The 18,683-nt window shown below is 57.0% G+C and overlaps 1 protein-coding gene and 1 long non-coding RNA gene across 2 annotated transcripts in view; both read right to left on the bottom strand.

The window, feature by feature from the left end:
- Positions 1-12,747, bottom strand: part of LOC120221222 — a 14,908-nt gene extending 2,161 nt beyond the window's left edge. Inside the window, exons 1-2 of the long non-coding RNA XR_005525761.1 lie at positions 12,408-12,747; positions 4,470-4,475 (exon numbers count right to left, since the gene is read on the bottom strand). This is a non-coding gene — a long non-coding RNA (uncharacterized LOC120221222). The remainder of the gene's footprint in view (positions 1-4,469; positions 4,476-12,407) is intronic.
- LOC120221214 (SLAM family member 9-like) overlaps positions 1-18,683 on the bottom strand; it is a 35,897-nt gene that overhangs the window by 9,337 nt on the left and 7,877 nt on the right. Inside the window, exons 3-4 of the mRNA XM_039218484.1 lie at positions 14,900-15,292; positions 13,049-13,345 (exon numbers count right to left, since the gene is read on the bottom strand). Coding sequence (XP_039074415.1) covers positions 13,049-13,345; positions 14,900-15,292 — 690 coding nt within the window. The remainder of the gene's footprint in view (positions 1-13,048; positions 13,346-14,899; positions 15,293-18,683) is intronic.

The following is an 18,683-nucleotide window of genomic DNA, read 5'->3' as shown; positions in this document are numbered from 1 at the left end:
CGCGGTTCGTGGGTTCGAGCCCCGCGTCGGGCTCTGTGCTGACTGCCAGCTCGGAGCCTGGAGCCTGTTTCAGTCTGTGACTCCCTCTCTCTCTGACCCTCCCCTGCTCACGCTGTCTCTCTCTCTCTCTCCTAGAAATAAATAAAACATTAAAAAATATTTAAAAAAAAAAAAAAAGAAACTGAAAACACAGTACAGTTTACACTGAAAACCAAAAAGTGAACTATTTAGGCCCCAATTGATCAAAATATTCAAAGATCTTTATGAGGAAAACTACAAGACTCTCAAACAAAACCAGAGAACTCTAAATACATGCAGAGATAGACCATGTTCATGGGTAAGAAGGCTCATTATTGTCTAGATATTCATTCTTCCCAACGTGTCAGTCCATTAGCTCAAAAACAATCTACATCCCAGCAGGTAATGGTGGAGATATTGATCACGTGATTCTACAGTTTGCATGGAAAGAAAATGACTCAGAGGATCCACACCATGTTGCTGAAGAGTGAAGGTGGTTGGCCCACATCCCCTCTCCCTCAAGACCTCCTATAAAGTTACAATCATCAAGACAGTACAGATTTGGAGAGAGATGAGCCAAGAGCCAAATAGAACATGAAACAGAAGAGAGCCCAAAAATAGACTCACGTACATTTGGTGAACTGCTCTTTGACAAGGAACAAAGGCAGTACCATGGATGAAAGACAGTCTCTTCAACAAATGATGCTGGAACAACCAGACAGAACACCCTGTGCAGAAAAAAAAATAAATAAATAAAAAATAAAAAGAACCAGGACACAGAGCTCACACCCTTCACAAAAATTAAGTCCATTAATCACTGACCTCCACATAAATGAAGAATTGGGAAACTCCTACAGGACAACATAGGAGAAATCTAGATGTTCTTGGGACTCAAAAATATGTTTCAGAAAGACACGAAAGGCTGAATTCATGAATGAAAGATGAGATAAGCAGGAATTCAGTGAAATGAAACACTTCTGTTCTGCAAAGACAATCACAGGAAGGCAAAGACAAACCACAGACTGGGAGAAAAAAATCTGCAAAAGGCTTATCTGATAAAGAAGTGTTAGCCAACATATATAAAGAGCTCTGAAAACTCAACAATAAGGAAACCAACAACACAATCAAAACAGAGGCCCAAGGCACTAAAAGACACCTCACTAAAGAGGATACAGAGATGGAAGAGAAGCACAGGAAAGATGCCCCACATCACATGTCCTCAGGGAAATGTAAACGGAAGCAATGAGACGGCCTGCACCTGTTAGTACACCCACAATGTGAGCACCGTCTCCCCCAGTGCTGGTGAGGAGGCGCCGTCCCAGGAGCTCTCCTGCGACAGGGACACACCATTGCACCACCGCTTTGGAACATGGTCTGGTGGTTTCTTACAAACCTCAACATGTTCCTACTATACAATCCAGCAACCTCCCTCCTGGGTAATTACCCAAAGGAGTTGAAAACCTTGTTCACACTGGGGCGCCTGGGTGGCTTAGTCGGTTAAGCGTCTGACTTTTGCTTAGGTCATGATCTCGCGGTTCGTGGGTTTGAGCCCCGCGTCGGGCTCTGTGCTGACTGCCAGCTCTGAGCCTGGAGCCTTTTTCAGAGTCTGTGTCTCCCTCTCTCTCTGACCCTCCCCTGCTCACGCTGTCTCTCTCTCTCTCCTAGAAATTAATAAAAATATTAAAAAAAAAAGAAAACCTTTTTCACACTAAAACCTCCATCTAGATGTATTTAGCAACTTTTTTCATAATTTCCAAGACCTGGAAGCATCAAGTGCTCCTGCACTCGATGAATAAATAAATAAACTGGTCAAACCAGACAAGGGAACATCACCAGCTCTAAAAAGAAACAAACTATCAAAGCATGAAAAGACTCCCAGCGAACTTAAATGCATGTTACCACATGAAAGACACCAATGTGAAGGGTACACACTGGATGATTCCAACTACATGACATTCTGGAAAAGGCAAATTAATTTGTTGTTTATTTATATCTTTTGAGAGAGAGAGAGCACCAGTGGAGAGGCAGAGGGAGAGACAGAAAGATTGAGAGAGAGCGAGAGACCAAGAGAGCGAGAGGGAGAGAACGAATTCCAAGCAGTCTCAGGGCTGCCAGCACAGAATCCAATGCAGGGCTCGAACCCATTATCTGTGTGAACATGACCTGAGCAGAAATCAAGAGTCAGACACTTAACTATCAGAACCCCTAGGTGCTTCAAAAGGCAAAGTTGTGGAAATAGTAAAAACATCAGCGTATTCCCGGGGTTGGGGGAGGAGTCATGAGCACGGGAAATGCAGGATTTTAGGGCAGTGAAAATACCCTGGGTGCTACTATAATGGTAGATATATGTCGTTTCCCTTTGAACTCACAGAACCATGGAGAGGCCAACGGGCAGGGAGGAGGCCCCGGGCCACTCAGCCCATGGTCAAGAGAAACTTTGGCAAGTCCTTCTGGGCCAAGTCCACTGAGGTCATGATGGGGAATTGCTCACACTTGGCAAACAGGCAGCACAAGGCCATTTTGGCCTTTTTTGCCTCAAAGAACACCTCGGCCTGTGACACGTGCTCCCCAAGGCACCCCGCACCTACAGGTCAGCCCATGCCTTTGCACCTGAGGCCCCAGGAGTCCAGCCCCATTAGTGTGCCTCTAATTCTCAGTTTCTGGAAGGAACGCAGGTCTTCCAGGGGATCCTTGAAGTGATGTTTACAGGGGGTGTCAGGGATGCTCCACAGCTTTCTGGCCTCTCCTCCAGGTGGCCATCTGGTGGCCTCAAGCCTGAGGAAGTGGCTCGGCCCTCCTGACTTGGTAAGTGCTAGGAGCCTGTGCAGACGGGGGAAATCCCGACAACTTCTGAGGCTCCCCCTCTTGGACTGTAGAGACCCCAGTTCTACATGCTGACAAGATGGCCAGGCGCCCCGCCCCCATCAGGAGGTTTGTTTCAACTGTAAATTCCCAAGGTCATGGAGAAGATGCTGATCGGTACCCCCCTGCACCCCTATAATATCCCACATCCCAGAACTAGACCAAGACATTCTGAGATGAAAACAGTCTTCCTAGGAGCCTCTTCATAGGTACCTGACTCTTGTCCTGGCAATGTGTTATGACTCCTTTGAGTTCTCCCCTCCATTTCTAAGGGAATGGCCTCATGTGAGTAACAGGTCAGGAGACAGAAGCATCCCTTCAGGTGTCATCTTCCAGCAGGGGGGGTGGGACACAGGGGCCAGGACACACCTCAGGGGACTGACACCATTACCTAGGGAGTGGTCGAGGGAACAGTCTGGACAACCTGAGGGACAAGTGAGGACTTTCCTTACACCTTAGCCCAGGTGCAGGTCAGGTAGGTGGGGAGGTGGGGAAAGGCCACAGGGCACAGGGGGTGAGGGTCATGGAGGCAGCTGGAAGTGAGACCAAAAGAGAGAGTCCGAGACACGCCTGGAAAGGAGGCTGCAGTCCAGAGGCTGCCCCTGGGGCTCAGGGGAGAGGAGGGCCGACCAGGGCAGATGTTTGTTGCATGTTGCACATTTCCGAGATTAGCATACATCTTAGAATTGATGTTGACGTTACTTAGTGGTACAATGAAACACTGATGTATCGAGATTATTGATAGAAAGAAGCTTTGAGAAACACAGTAGCTACAATGAACTGTGAGAAAATGGAGAAGCAGGGCTGGGGATTTAAAGGCAGATGGGAGACTCTTTTTCTGGGCACATTTGCTCCAGTTTTAAACCGTATGTGTATAACCTGATATTTGTCATCAGGAGCTGTCTTCCAGCGAGACATGGAATGATTTATTTTCTCTGTGTCATTCATCTTTGAACATTTGAGGCAACAGGTGCACCTGTGTTGCTCAGTCTGTTTAGTATCAGGCCCTTGATACCCACACTAGACATGATCTCTCAGTTCCTGAGATCCAGCCTGGTGTTGGGCTCTGAGCACTGACAGCATGGAGCCTGCTTGGGATTCTCTCCTCCTCTTTCACCGCCCCTACTTGCTCTAGGTACACGCTCGCTCTGCCTGTCTCTTAAAAAAACATATTTTAAACTAACCGCATAAAATTTCAGCCAACAATCTTTAGACAACATGTTAGAAGTAGACTCACACCCCTCATGGCTGTGGTCGACACCACGTCCCACCCAGATCAAGAGTCACACTCTCCACTGATCAGCCAGCCAGGTGCCCCTAGACTTCCTCTTTAATATAGGTGCTATTGGAGGCACCTGGTGGATCAGTCGGTTGGGCATTGGACTCCTGACCTCAGATTAGTTCATGATCTCATGGGTTCATGGGTTCTAAACCTGCATTGGGTTCTGGGATGACAGCACTGAGCCTGCCTGGGATTCTCTCTTCCTCTCTCTGTCCCTCACCTGCTCTCTCTCTCTCTGACTCTTTCTCCCCCTCAAAATGAAGAAATAAACTTGAAAAAAATAATATAGGTACTCTTTGTTGAGCACACAATGCTAGGCACCGATTCATGTGTTTTTTTCATTCACCCCATGAACAGGTTGAAGAGATCAGTCTGTTAGCATCCTATCTGGGCTCAGGAGAAATGTTACGTGAACAGAGGCAGGTGACTTGCCCAGGGTCCTTCAGCAGGAGGAGGAAGGTGGTCAGGGACTGCAGCTGTGCTCCAGGGGGTCCAGGTGAGATGGGGGTGCTCCTGGGAGAGACCAGGGGGGATGGGGGTCTCCTGGCAGAGAGAAGGGTGGGCAGGTAGGAAGAGCTCTGCAGTGTCACTAGACCACCCATCCTGCATCTCAGAGCCTCTCCACCTGACTGACAGGGATGGCTGCACCACCAGAGAGAAAACGGCCCAGAGAGGGGAGCAGGCAGGGATGGACAGGGTGACAGAGGCCTCACCGGGGAGCGGGGTGTGCTGTTGACCGGGGCGCCTTTCCTCAGTCCTCAAGGTAGGCTCCTTCCAGGCAGCAAAACCTTCTCTCAGGATCAGTTATTACCCCCAATGACCTGCCACCTCAGGGGACCCCTGCGTCCCATCTCCCTCCCGGGGTTCTGCCCTCACCCTCAGGGTGTGTCTCAGGGGGTGGGGCAGGAACCCCACTCTCCCCTCCAGGCTGTTTCACCCCAGAAACCTGGATCTGGACCTTGAGTCTCAGACTGAGGATCCTCAAGGGATCCCCCTTTCCCAGGTAACCCACCCCGTCCCCAGCCCCTGATAACCCTCCCCCTCCCCAATCACAGCCCTGGACCTCAGATCCCCGCCCTCGTCCCCAGCCCGCACCCCTCCTACACCAGGACCTCGCCCCCCACGGCTCTCTAGGGCTCCTACCTTCCAGATTTGGCTCCTGATCCCTGAGTCCTGGCTGCACATTTACGTCTACACCTCCGCCCCCTGGACCTGCTACCCCTCCCAGTGTCGCTGGCGCTAATCTCCCCCTTCTGCCCTGTGGTGGGTCTGGGGTCAAAGGGAGAAGTTCCGCGGCCCCGCCCCCTCAGCCCCACCTGAGCCCCCCAAGCCTCCCTGAGCATCCTCCCTCCCAGCCCTGAGCACAGGCATCACCGCCACCTGGCGGCCGAGGACAGAACTGCCGCCGGAGACTTCCTGCCCAGAAGCCCTCCACCATCAGCTCAGCTGCACACACAGGTCATGAGCGCCTACTGTGTGCAGCACAGGGGAGCAGCGACAGGTATCTAAGTCCTTGTCCTAGAGCAGCGCCCAGGCTGGCGGGGGATAGAAGCAAAATGCGCTCAAGGAAGCCTGTGGGAGCCTCGGTGAGAGGGCCTCAGCGTTTTCGTTCAACAGGAAGGTGGCTCCAGGGAGGGGGACAGTGTGACCTGATGGGGGGCAGGCGGGTGCACAGGGACACCAGGAAGGGAGGGAGCCCGAGACACGGAAACAAATGTGGCTCCAGGCTGGGGCCGATCTCCGGTGGGAGGAGGGGCTGGGAGGCAGGTCAGATCTGCAGAGGGAGCAGGCAGTGGGGAGATCCCGCCTCCCAGTGGAGCCCCGCCCTCACCATGGGGAGGGGGGGCGGGGAGCAGGCATGGAGGGTCCCCTCCCCCCGCAGGGCCCTGCGCAGGGGGCCCCCCACCTTCTCCAGGAGCCCCTGCGGCTCCGCGGGTCTGCTCCTCACACCTGCTCTACAGACGCGCAGCACCTGCACCGGGACACGCGGGGAGCAGGGCCGGGGCCGCCGCGTGGGGGGAGCCACGGACGACAGACCACAGGCTCTGTGACGCCCTGTGTGACCCCCACCCGGGCCGCGTCAGCCGCCCCGTTGTGCTGCCTGCGGAGGTGGTCACGCCGGACAGAGACGGGCAGGGGCTTCAGCCCGGGGCCGGGACTCTGGGATTCCTGAGGACACCCGGGGACTCCTGGGGGCCGGGGCGGCCGTCCTGACCCTGCTGCTCACGTTGGTGTTTCTCTAATTCTTTCACCTCTAGGTTTACACTGTGCTCTCTCGGTGTTATTCTCACAAGTGGGAAGGTGGTGAACAGAGAACACTGTGGACAACTTTAGAACACAAACCGTTCCCAGTAGTTCTGTGGTTCCCCTTGGGAATATTACAGACGTGAGTGATGAGAAACATGCTCTTAACTATTTACACTTCTTTCCTTTAATGTTTTTTATGTTCGTTTATTTATTTATTTGAGAAAGAGCATGGGGGGGAGGGGCAGAGAGACAGGGAGAGACAGAATCACAGGCAGGCTCTGCGCTGTCAGCACACAGAGCCCGATTAAAGTCTTGAACACACGAATCGTGAGATCATGACCTAACCTGAAACCGTGAGCCTGACAGTTAACAGCATGAGCCACACGGGCACCCCTACTCTTTACACTTCTTGCTACTCACTCTTCTTCTGTTTCTAGAACACCAGTGACTTAAACATGTGTAGCAGGTTTCTGACCCTCTTGTTTGACCTTTTTCTGAATTTCTACACTTATCCCTGAATATGAATCCTGAAAATCCCGTCATATTTGGGGTGGTGAGTCCTCTACACTCTGTGGATATATTATCTATGAGGAAGAAAATACAAAGGATTCGGGGGTCCTGGGGGAACCGGAGGGGCAGCGGGCCCTCTTGTTCCAGAGCATGAAGGAGCCGCTGTCCCTCCCCAGGCTGCGGACGCGAGATGTGCACGTGCTTCCATTAGAGGCCGATCGTCCTGCTCCCCAGCCGCAGCTCCGGTGCCCCCCGGGCCCCAGGGCCCCCCCTCAAGGCAGCAGCAGGTTCACAGGGGGTGGGGAGCAGAGACACACCTCACCCAGGTGGATAAGTAGAGAGACGGGATGGGGTGGGGTGGGAGGGGAGGCAGCACACAGGCAGGGGTGAGGGGAGGGGGTGAGGGCTGACTTCGGAGGTTGGCTCCAGGGGTGGGCGTGGTTGAAAAGCCCAGGGGCTCACAGAGAATACACGGGAAGGAGAAGCAAGGCGGAGAGACTGGAAGGGACGCACAGGCCTGGGGGCCCAGCTCAGTGCTAAGCTTTGTCCTGTAAGAGGCCGTTTCCCAGAGCAGCTGACGATCAGACGCTAATTTCGCAGGAGGTTCATGGGACCTCTGCTCCTGGAGACAGGAATGAGAATTTCCTGATCACACACGCTGTGAAATCCAGATTAAAGCATTACCCATGATTTCGCGGGAGTAGGGAGTGTGAGTATCTCAGGAGGGATCTGTCCCCACATTTCCCACATTCCTCTGACCTGCGGGCCCCACCCCCGATGTGGAGGAGGGTCTCTCAGAACCCACCCCCCTGGGTCGCACTGAGAATCCCGATGCAGGTAAATCGGGTGCCCCTTAATGGACACGGTGAGTGACAGCGGCCTGGGGGGCCGTGTTCTCCCTACCAGCCCCCCCCCACAGGGCAGCTCATGGACAAGCTGCTCCTTTCTGTTGAGCCCTATCTGGTCCCAGCAGCGGGACCCCATGGATGCACTGATGTGAGCTGTTGAGGGGGGACTGTGGGCCCCCAACCCAGATCCTCCCGGACGGTGGACTCCTTCCTTCCATGACCTGCTCATGAGCGCCTGCTGTGTGCCAGCCCCTGGGACAGGTGCACAGGCAGGTCCAGGAAGCTCCTAGCACAGGCTCTGCTCCCTCACTGTCCCAGGAGGAGACAGGCCCTGGGCTGTGCCCTCAACGCAGAAGGGGAGCGGGGCTCTGGAGAAAAGAGCAGCTGGGGAGGCTCAGGACCTGGGAATATGGCTTCAGGGTCACACCGGGAGGTCAGAACAGGGGTCACCAAGCACACCTCTGAGACAGACCCGCAGGAGGTGAGGAGTGACCCTGGACATCTGGGGAACTGCCTGCCTGGGGAAGGTGATGGCTGTGTCATGGCCTCAGGTGGGACCAGGCCTGTCGTGTTCCAGGAGGGAGGGGTCAGGTGCCCAGAACCTACGTGAGCCCAGGCAAGACAGGTAGGAGACTAAGATCAAAGAGGTACCAGGGAGCAAAGTCAACTCCATCCTGACCTAGAGACCCGGGACCCCAGGGCCAGAAGGGCCTCAGAGCTGCCCCGTGACCCACCGCCTGCTGGGCAGGTGAGACACCAGGGGACAGGTGGGAGGCACGCCCCGGGCTCCGGGATAGAACTGGGCTCCTGAACTCCTTTCTCAGACCCGACTCTGAGCGGAGCTGCCCTGGCCTGGGCCGGAGGGAGGGCTGTGCTGTCCGCTCTGCAGTGTCCAGGAGGGACCTGTTCCCCGGGGCCCTGAGGGCGGGGCTGGGACACAGGGCTATGTGTGGCCGTCCTTGCAACGTCTTCCACCAGGGGGCGCTGCGCACATAGCTTCACAGGCAAGCCCTGCACCTGATGAGGCTGGGACTCAGGGAAGCCCCTGACCCAGCACCCTGCCCTTACAGCAGCCCAGCCGTGCTCAGGACGCTCCCCAGCCTCGCTGCCTGGTTCTCCGCGACTGTCTCTGGCTGGTCCCTGGGAAGAGCCCTTGGGGCGGCCAGCCTGGTGTGTAGGGGCGGCGGGGTGGGGAGGGGGGCGATGAGGAAGGGTGGCCCAGGGCGGCCTGGGCAAGAGCAGGGTGCACAGTCAGCGTGTCTGCCAGGCTCCTGGGGGGCTCTTGCCTGTCCCAGGGTGTTTGCTGCTGTGGGTCTCCAGAGGCTCTTTGAAAAAATGGTGTTTGGCAAGGGGGAGGGGAGAGGACAGAGCAGAGAGTAGGGAGGAGTGGAGGTGACAGGTGGCCTTTAACCTGCCAGAGACACTGGGAAATGTGTCATGCCCCTCCACCACTCACAGGGTTTGCCTCTCTCCAATTGCAAGAGCCTCAGGAAGGGGAAACTGAGGCGCTTGATGAAAGGGTTGGCTAACTGGGACCCTCCTCTCCCACCCCAATTCCAGGGTGCCTCAGGTTGAGCCCCATGTGGACATGCCCCCCTCTCGCCCTGCTCTGTGGCCACACTGGGGGTGCAAGAGGGAGGCGGAGGGTGTTGCTGCCACACATACCTTACTAGCACATGGGTCCAGGCCACACCCACCAGGCACCTCCCTGCTGGAGTGCTGTCCACAGGGACAGTCAGGACTGGGCGCGGCAGGCGGGGCTCAGCCTGGGTCTCTCCCACCCATGACCCTCAGGACCTCCATCTCTCTCCTGCCCCCACCACACCTGGCTCTCTGGGCCTCTGGCCTCACCCCTAAGACCTGAAGAGCAGAGGTCAGTGGGAGTCCCCAGATGACTGGGGAAATGGGCTCAGAGCGACAGTTTGCTTACACTCACTGGCTGGCCTGAGGCCAAGAATAGGGCAGAGATCAGCCTGAACGTGCTATGTGTCCAGAGCATCCAATGTCCCAGGACCAGAGATTCCATAGCTGGAGGTGGGGTGTCCTCAGGGCCTCAGGCTTTCCTCTTCAAGTTCATCCATCCCCTGCCTGGATGCTACTGATAGGTCAGCCTCTCAGGCTCCACAATGCTGCGGAGGGGACACCCACAGGCCAGCCCCACAAGTAGGTTGGGGACAAGGCAGTACCAGGGACTGGTCCAGGTTCTGGACCTGCTAGTCTGCAGATAGGAAGGAGGTTGGGGCCGTGCACTGCAGTAGGATGCGGGGTTCAGTGAGGAGGTCGCGCAGAGAGAGGGCTGATTTTAGACACACCAGCTGCCTGTGCTGTGGATGCCAGAGTGGAACAAACGAAGAAGCAAAGGGGACTTTAGGTGTTTGGCTGAAGCGAGTGGGTGGTGGCACCTGATCCAGGTGGAAATATGATCAGAGCCGAGGTAGAGGCCAGGGAGGGGCAGGGGGAGGCCCCGGAGGCAAGAATTCCGTTTCCTGCAGGTCCTCTCTGGCTTCCAAGGGCAGATGACCATCAGGAGCCACGGGAGGGTGTCGGGTCAGGACTTGAGACGTGGCCTCAGCACAGCCAGGCTCCCACCAGGGCTTAGCTGGGGTCCCCTGGGGAGAGAGGAGGGCTGGCCGCTGACCAGCAGAGGATGGGCCAGTATAGACGGAGTGGGAGGGGCGGGTGGGGAAACTGCTGAGAGAGGAGCCAAGTCCCCGTAAACAACACACTTCTTTAAATTAACATTGAAATTACAAAGCCAGAGTAGATCTTAGATATTTCATCTTTTTTATTTTTAAGTGTTATGTATTAAGTTTTGAGACAGAGACAGAGAGAGAACACACATCCTGACAGCTGGGAGAATTTAACTGGATGAGGCTGGATGTTGTGACTTCATGATGCCTTTGTCACAGAGACTGATGTTTCTGACAGACTGATGTTGTCATCTGGGGAGCCTGGGGTCTGTGTAGGGAGGCCAAGGAACTGAGGCTGAGTGGGCCTGGAACACAGGTTTGGACCCATTTACATACTCAGGTCCCCCTTGATCTACCACGACCTGGGCCCTCCGGTGAACTTGTGCACAGGCACTTCGTGTGGAAATAACCGATGTCGGCTAAATCTGTCCCTGCTCAGAGCAGTCGGGGGGGAGGGGCGGGACCAGGGCTGCAGGCTTCACACTCACATCAGCAGTGTCGCCAGAAGCTGGATCCCCTGCTTCTTCCAATTAAATCTCCATCATGACCTGCCCTGGCATGCGGACCTCAGTGTAGATAGTGCTGATGAGCCTCTCTTGTTCTCGATGCGGTTCCTCCGATCCCTGGAATGTGGACAGAGGGTTCCTGCCACAACTGAGGGACAGAGAGACCCCAGAGGGACCCCACAGATGCCGAGCTGCTCACATGACCTCCCCCCACAGCGCCCAGCACTGCATGGACCCGTGTTAATACTGCATGGCTGGAAGGGAGACAAACAGGAAGCCAGAAAGTGCAGATGAGTGGGTTTGACCAACTCACACCCAGGCTCACAGGGACCGGGGCGAACCCAGGCCTCACCTTGTCCCTGCCGTCCTGAGATATCGGCCTGCTGAGCTCTGCATAGAGGACGCCACCACCGTGGTCCCTGTGCTTCTCCTGTGACCCTGCACCTGAGCCCCACACACACGGAGCTGAATCTGAGCCTTGGGAACCTTGCCCTCCCCCCACCAGGACCCCCACGGTGATGCCCTCATTCACCAGCCTCCTTGGGGACATTCCCTGAGCAGCAAAATGCAGGGGAGGGAGCTGAGGGTCAGTGAGGGAGGGAGGGGTGTGGGCAGGGGAAGGAGACGTGCACCTGCCTCTCCCAGGCTCCAAGCTTTTCCTCTCCCCACGTGAGCACCGCAGGTACAGCCCAGCTCCGAGGACCAGCAGCGCGAGCACGAGAGCCCCCAGGATGGCTCCCAGGTGAGCAGCACCGGCCTGTCCTTGTGGACCTGTTTCTCCCTCTCAGGGACGGTGAAGAAGGATAAACAAGGGACAACGTCAGACGCCCATTGCCAGGCACGTGGAGGCGTCTGAAGGGGCGGGTCTCGGCTGGAGAGGGGGGACATGGCAGGTGCTTTCACCAACCAGTGCTGAGCCCTGCTGGGGGCCGGGTGCTGAGAGGAACAGGGCAGGGTCCCCGCGCTGGAGGAGCTCGTCAGCGGGGGCGGGGCTGGGACACGCACAGGCAGCCGCCAGGGCCATGCGGTGCACTAGAGGTTTACAGCAGGTACGCAGGCCTTCAGGGAGGGCTTCCCGGGGGAGGTGAGGGATGCACCGAGCCTTGAGGGAGGAGAGGGAGGTTACCAGATCTCGGGGGAGAGCAGACTATGGAAGGAGGGACAAGACCAGGAATGCCACATCCAATCACCAGCCCTGGGGGCAGCCAGCACCCCTGCAGCAGGTGGAGGAGGACCCGGGCAGGGAGGTGTCAGGGAGGAGGATGAGCAGGAGGCAGGAGCCTCTTGCAGAGGGTCTGGGGTGGCTGAGGGATGGGCTCCTCGGGGACTCGGGGACGCTGTTGCAGCAGGTCCACAGCAGCAGGGGGAGGTGGGGTGTGGGGACGAGGCGGCACACAGGGGCCCCGGTCACTGTTCCCTCGGGGACACCTGACTGGCAGCAAACGGCCCGAGGCCCATGTGGGACAGGAGGTCACAGCAGGAGCTGCCGTGGCCCCGCCCCCAGCTGTCCAGGCCCCACAGGACACTGACCCTTGGCCAGAGCAGCACCTCTCAGGGTGGGGCCCTGAGCGCCCCCTAGAGGAGGGAGGCGTGAGGGCAGGTCAGCGGCAGCTCCCACAGGGCCCGGTGCCTAAGGGGCTGAGGGGCCCTGACAAGGTCAGTGCGTGATGGATGTGAACCCAGTGCGCAGACCTGCGTGGCTGCAGGGTCGTACCCCGCGGGGCAGCTGCAGAGAAGGGGTCCTTGGATGGGAGAGAGTGGGGAAGAGAGACTCCAATCTTGGAAAGTTGTTCAGCCGAAGGAACAGTCTACCAGAATCCCGTACTGAGGAGAGTAGGACATGTCCTGGGACCCAGCTATCACGTGGGTGTGGGCAGGGCAAGTGTCCCTGAGCAGCAGGGGTGAGGGGTGCAGAGAAGCAGGATTAGACACTGAAAGGCAGAAGCAAGTTGGATGCACCTGCCAGCCTCCTGGACGGGGTGACAGGTGGCAGGTGGTGACACAAACATGGGGGACAGAACCCAGAACCCTCACCACGGGGACCTGAGCCCCGGGAGTCCCCTCCCCTCAGGCAGGAACACTCACCGTGGACACACACTTCCCCGAGGTCCCGGGTGGCAGTTTTCTGGTCCACCGGGCTGCTGACCACACAGGTGACCCTGGGGCTGGGCTGGCTCAGGGGCAGGTTCAGAGCCAGGGTCCAGGGGTTGGTGGCTTGTCCTGGGGCCCCTCTCTGCTCCAGCTCCCTGGGGAGGCCCTTGCTCTCCCAGGACACGTTCACGGCCCCTGTGGCTCCCGGGGTGTGGCACTCCAGGGTGACGTTGCACCAGTCTCGTGTGAGGGACAGTATCTTGGCCAGGACCTGGGGACGGGGCACGGGCTCTGGGGCAGGAGGGACAAAGGACAGGGTGTCCCGTGAGTGGAGAGCATCACACTCCTGCTTCCTCGTGCGGAATCTCACTGCCGCCCTGGCTCCTCACCAAAGGATGGCGAGTCCATTTTACAGATGAGACAACTTGACCCAAATATACAGCAAGTGACGATAAGGAAGGAGCCACTGAGTGAAGCTGCATGTGATTTCACTAGACTGAGCAGGACTAAAAGTCTCCTGGGAGAAAATACAGACTCCATCCCACCTGCCAGAGCCCATTAACTCTAAGACAGTGACGTGTCTTCTATGCCACAGAGAAAACTAAGACAGAAGGATCTGTCCTGTTCTGCCCCCCCCCCGCCCCCTGCTCTGATGGTGGCCGGGACCACAAAGTCTGAGGTGCAGAAGGCCACCTGGGCACCAAGAGATGGGTCCCAGGCTCCCAGCAGGAGAGGCGGCTGTGGGGGACACAGTGGGTCCCCGAGGAATGGACACCCAAAACATGCTTAGAACGTGCACTGAAATTGCCGACACCACGGGGAACGAGACACAGGGGAACAGGCCCTCTGGGGACCTCACGGACCTGAGGCTGCAGGAGCTGCTCTCCCCGGAGCAGGATGTCTCCCTCCACAGGGGGTCAGAGACAGAGACAGAGACAGAGGGAGGTGCTGACTGCGTGTCTGAGGAAGGGCCGCCCTGTGAACGTCTCCTGTGTCCCTGGAGGTTCAGAGCTGCACCGGGGAGTCTGGGAGTGAGGGTGGCCTCGGGCTGGTGCTGAGAACGAGGAGGGTCAGGGCGGGGAGGACCCCACGTGGGTTGTGACTGTGCCTGGTGACCAGGGTCCCCAAAGATGACCATGTGTTAAGCCTCAGAGCCCGCAGGTGTCTTAGGGTCCATGGCAAAGGGGACCTGAGGCTCTGATCCAGCAGGCTGTCAACTAGGGAAGGTCTGGATCCCCAGACAGGAGCAGTGGGATCACAGGGCCCTCAGACGTGACGGAGGATGAGAGAGCGGGACGGATGCAGAACCAGAAGGACCGAGCCCGCAGGACAAGCTGCAGGTACAGGAAGGGGCCACTGACCCAGGACGCGGCACCACTACAAGGTGGGACAGGAAAGAGGTGGATCTTTCCCCGGAGCCTCCAGAAAGGGGTACAGCCTTGCTCTCACCTGACCCTCATCGCGGTGGCCCCAGGGCTGACCCTGCCCCACACACAGGTGCACACATGGCTGGGGCTGCACTAAGACACCTGTGGGTCCATCTGTGACAGCAGCAACAGCCGCCACCACACCAGTTAAGGACACGTGTCCCGTGAGCACAGTAAGGGTTCTTGCAAATCCCCACCTCCCCATTTTTCCTTTTTCTTTCCTGAAGCACCGAGGGATCCACCCCTGCTGGGAGTCTCAGCCCCGCCTCCACTCGTGCTGAACACGCTGCTTCTGATTTCAGGGGAGAAGCAGAGCCTGAAGTCTGGGGTCTGGAAGGGATCCTGCAAGGGGCCCACGGACACTCCCAGGGACCAAAGCAGGGGGTAAGCCTGTCCTGGGGGAGGGGCCACCACGTACCGTAGACACTGAGGTGGAAATACTGGGCATTTTCTATCCCTGTGCTGAAGGAGCATCGAGCCCGGTACCACCCACTGTCCTCGAGGGTCAGCTTGTCAATCCTCAGGGTCGTTGTGTTGAGCACACGGAGCCTCTCCTTGAACTTGTCCTGGGGGTTGACCCATTCTGGAACATCCACCCCAGGAAAGACGTGCAGGAGGACTATGTAGTTTGACTCATTTTTAACGGCCCAAGAAATCGTCTCCAGCTTGGCTTCAGGAGGTACTTCTGGACGTCTGGTCACATGAAACACCACAGAAGCTCCTTGAGTCCCCTTCAGGGACACTTGGTTTCTGGAATCCTCCACTCCAGATCCGTGGGCTCCAGAGCTCCTGACTGCAGTGCTGAAGGCGCCTAGAGCATTGGAAACACAAAGTGTGAGTGTGTTTCATCAAGAATGCTGAGAAAACCATAGACCCTATTGTGTTAATGGTCTCCACCCAGTGGATCCCTTGACCCGGGGGGTGGGGGGGAGGGAAGGGCGGGACAGGGCATGAACCTGGAGTGAGGCTGGAATCATGTCACACCCCAGGGCGTGTGTGTTCATTCAGGCAGCTGTAAACACCTACATTGTGGGCGAACACAGAAATGGGTAAGTGCACTTGGAGTTCCTTGCTGGCCTGGAAGGGGAGCAGCTAACTCTTTCTCTGCCTGGACCCTCACCCCCTGCTGGCTCCCTCAGGAAAGCCTGAGCCGAATAAAGCATCAGGTGCGACCCCAAGTCAGCACCCCAGCCAACACAGTCAGGGCTAAACTAATGTGGAAACAGGCAAACCTTGGTGCAACTTCAGTGAAGTCTGAGAAACAGTCCCTGCTCCAAGGAGGGTGAGGGGTTGGGGATGCGGACTGTGTGCTGGGCTCCCGGGAGGACAGTGGTTCAGCCCCAGTGCGGTACCTCCCCTAGGGCTGTTCACCAGCAATTCTGAGCCAACGGTGACGGACTCAGTCCCCCAGAGCCGGCTGGTGAGAGGGGGCCGGCAACAGGGAGCAGGGAGAAGGAGGGGGGCATTTTCCACTGAGCGCAGGCGGGGCTGCACGGCTCTGGCCGGGCCTCGGTTTGCGGCTCCTTGTGGCCTGTAGCTGTGGCTCAGGCCCTGAGCCTGTTGTGTAGACCGAGTGTGCAAACCCCCAGGAAGGGGCTGCTGTCCTTCACATGGGATCTTGAAGACCTGCTCAGAAGCAGGGACAGAGACATCACAGGGTCATGATGTGGGCCGAACATCAAAGATAGGATGCATTTTGCCTGGAGGCAGGGAGCCAGGGGCTGAGGAACTGACAGTGGAAAGGCTGGGCTCCTGGTTTTGAAAGGTCCTCAGCTGTCCGTCCCTGTGAGCACCCAGGACAAGGACAGGATGGAGACAGAGAGCGCAACCCTGGGAAGCCCCGGGCAGTCACATTCAGGTGGGGGCACCTGTCGCAGGATGCCACAGCAGGGAGGGCCTTTGAGGGGACCCGTCCCAGAGGAGCGGGCTCCATCCCAGGGAAACCTCTCCTGGGTCATGAAAGACAGAGCCAGACCTGGGGCCGGCTTCCCTCTGCCCCAGCCCAGTGCTTCTCCTGCAGGGAGCTGCCTGCAGCCCTCCCCTGCCCTGCTCTCCCCTACCCTCCCCTGCCCTGCCCTCCCCCGCCCTGCACAGGGGCTCTCCCTGCAGACCTGCTGTCTGCTCAGCGGGCCCCAGCAGCTCTGGGCTCTGAAGCCCCAGCTATTCTCCTGGGAAAGGGGCCCAGGTGCCTGTTGGGCTTTGGCAGGGCAGGGACCTGGGGCACCTGCTGGGAGGGAGGGAAGCAGGGAGGGAGGAGGCCCAGCCCTCAGGCTGCAGGGGAGGCCTGTCCCCCGGGCTGGATGGTGATGTGGGCTCCAGGGCTGGACACACCTCGAAGTGGGAGGAAGGAGGTGAGAGTCTCAGATCAGCAGACGGTGCTAATCCAAGAGAGGAAGGACAGACGGACAGGACAGAAGACAGGGGCGCAGGTGGCTGTGATGCAGAGAGTCTGGATGTATTTCAAGAACATATAGTTTTCATTCAACAGTCAACATAAAACTTTCCATTTGTTCTATCTCTTCTCCTTCCTTCCTTTCTTCCTTCCTCTTTCTTCCTTTTTTCTTTTCTTTCCTACATAATCTTCCAAACCAGATGTTTAAGGAGGAAACTGTGTGTAATTTCACATATTTCCCGTTAATTAAAATGGAAAGAAAGAGAAAGACTACATTTTGTTGTTGACAAAATTACTTTTGTAAGAGGGGTATCAAAGCCTTGAAAACTCATTTTCTAATGAGAAACACTCTGTTTGCAGATGCCCCTGGTCCAGGAATTTCCTGGATCCCCTGCACCACCCCTCAGGGAGCCAGGGACTCACAAGCAAAACATTACAAGAAATAAAAGCTTTCCTAGGATTCCCCAGAATTCATAGCTCTGAGACCTCAGTGTTTTCCTTTGTTTTTATTTAATCTATTACACGAAAGCAGTTGGCCTCGGGGGAAATAATAATGACAGTGGGTTTCATTAACACAGTCTTTCCTTCAGTTCCCTTGTGGGGACCTTCCTGTCACCCGTTCACCCCTTCCTGGGGCCTGGTAGTGCCCATGTTCCGTCCACACCCTTCCAGCAAGTGGGCGCAGATGCCTTAAAATTTTGGGGACCGCCCGTCCTTCCTGGGTCACACAGAATTCGGTGTGTTCCGGGCTCTCCTCTTGCCCCAGGGGCCAGAGCAGGGTCCCCCCCGCCCCGACGGGGCCTCTGGGCCGCCCCATCCTCCCCACACGGCTGCAAAGGCTGGGCGGCCCCTGTGCAAGGCGGCCCCGGCTGGGAGCCAGAGGCCCCTCATGTGTCATACAATACAGTTGGTGTTTCAGGCCCTTCCCCACAGACATCAGACCCGCGGGAGCCCCCCTCCCTGCCCCGCACAGCGGCCTCCCGCCCAGGGACCCGGGCCACTCACTGAGTAGGAGGCTGGTGAATCCCAGGAGCCAGGGGGCCCGGCACAGGCGGGGGGCCTCTGGGTGGGTTCCCATCACAGCTGCCTCCCTCCAGGCTTGCTCTGGGCCTACTGGGCTGCGGAGAAACATCCAGAAGCAGAGGTAAGTGAGGAGGAAAGGTTTACTCAGAGCAACTCTTAAGGTTTCTCACCCCAGGGGCGGAGTTGTCTAGGACAAGCTGGCTGCTCTAGAGAAAGCCATTCAGATGCTTCCTCTTTCCTCCCCCTGCACTGGGACTCAGGGAATGATGGCAGATGAATGTATGCACACTTCCTGGATGAGCTGACGGGTGGGAGAGGTCCTGACCATTCCTGTGGGCACCACCGGCCTGGTGATCTCAGCGACCCAGCCGGTCCCCGGGGGAACCCTTAACTCTGTTCCTGAGTTCACACTCACCCCGGTGGCCCTGCTGCCCAGAGACAGCTAATGGCCAGTCATGGAGTCACAGTAACCACCATACATGGGGACCCCACCTGTTCTGGGCCTGTCGTCTGTCTTTACACCATTTAAGAAGTCACATTTTCTTTTTTTTTTTTTTTAAATATTTTTTATTTATTTCTAGGAGAGAGAGAGAGAGACAGCGTGAGCAGGGGAGGGTCAGAGAGAGAGGGAGTCACAGACTGAAACAGGCTCCAGGCTCTGAGCTGGCAGTCAGCACAGAGCCCGACGCGGGGCTCGAACTCACGAACCGCGAGATCATGACCTAAGCGAAAGTCGGACGCTCAACCGACTAAGCCACCCAGGCGCCCCTGAAGTCACATTTTCTGA

The sequence above is a fragment of the Hyaena hyaena genome, unplaced genomic scaffold (assembly GCF_003009895.1).
Source record: "Hyaena hyaena isolate Hyena2069 unplaced genomic scaffold, ASM300989v1 scaffold_766, whole genome shotgun sequence".
NCBI classification, from domain to species: domain Eukaryota; kingdom Metazoa; phylum Chordata; class Mammalia; order Carnivora; family Hyaenidae; genus Hyaena; species Hyaena hyaena.
The sequence above is the reverse complement of the archived record's forward strand: the minus strand, read 5'-3'. Positions and strand labels throughout refer to the sequence as shown.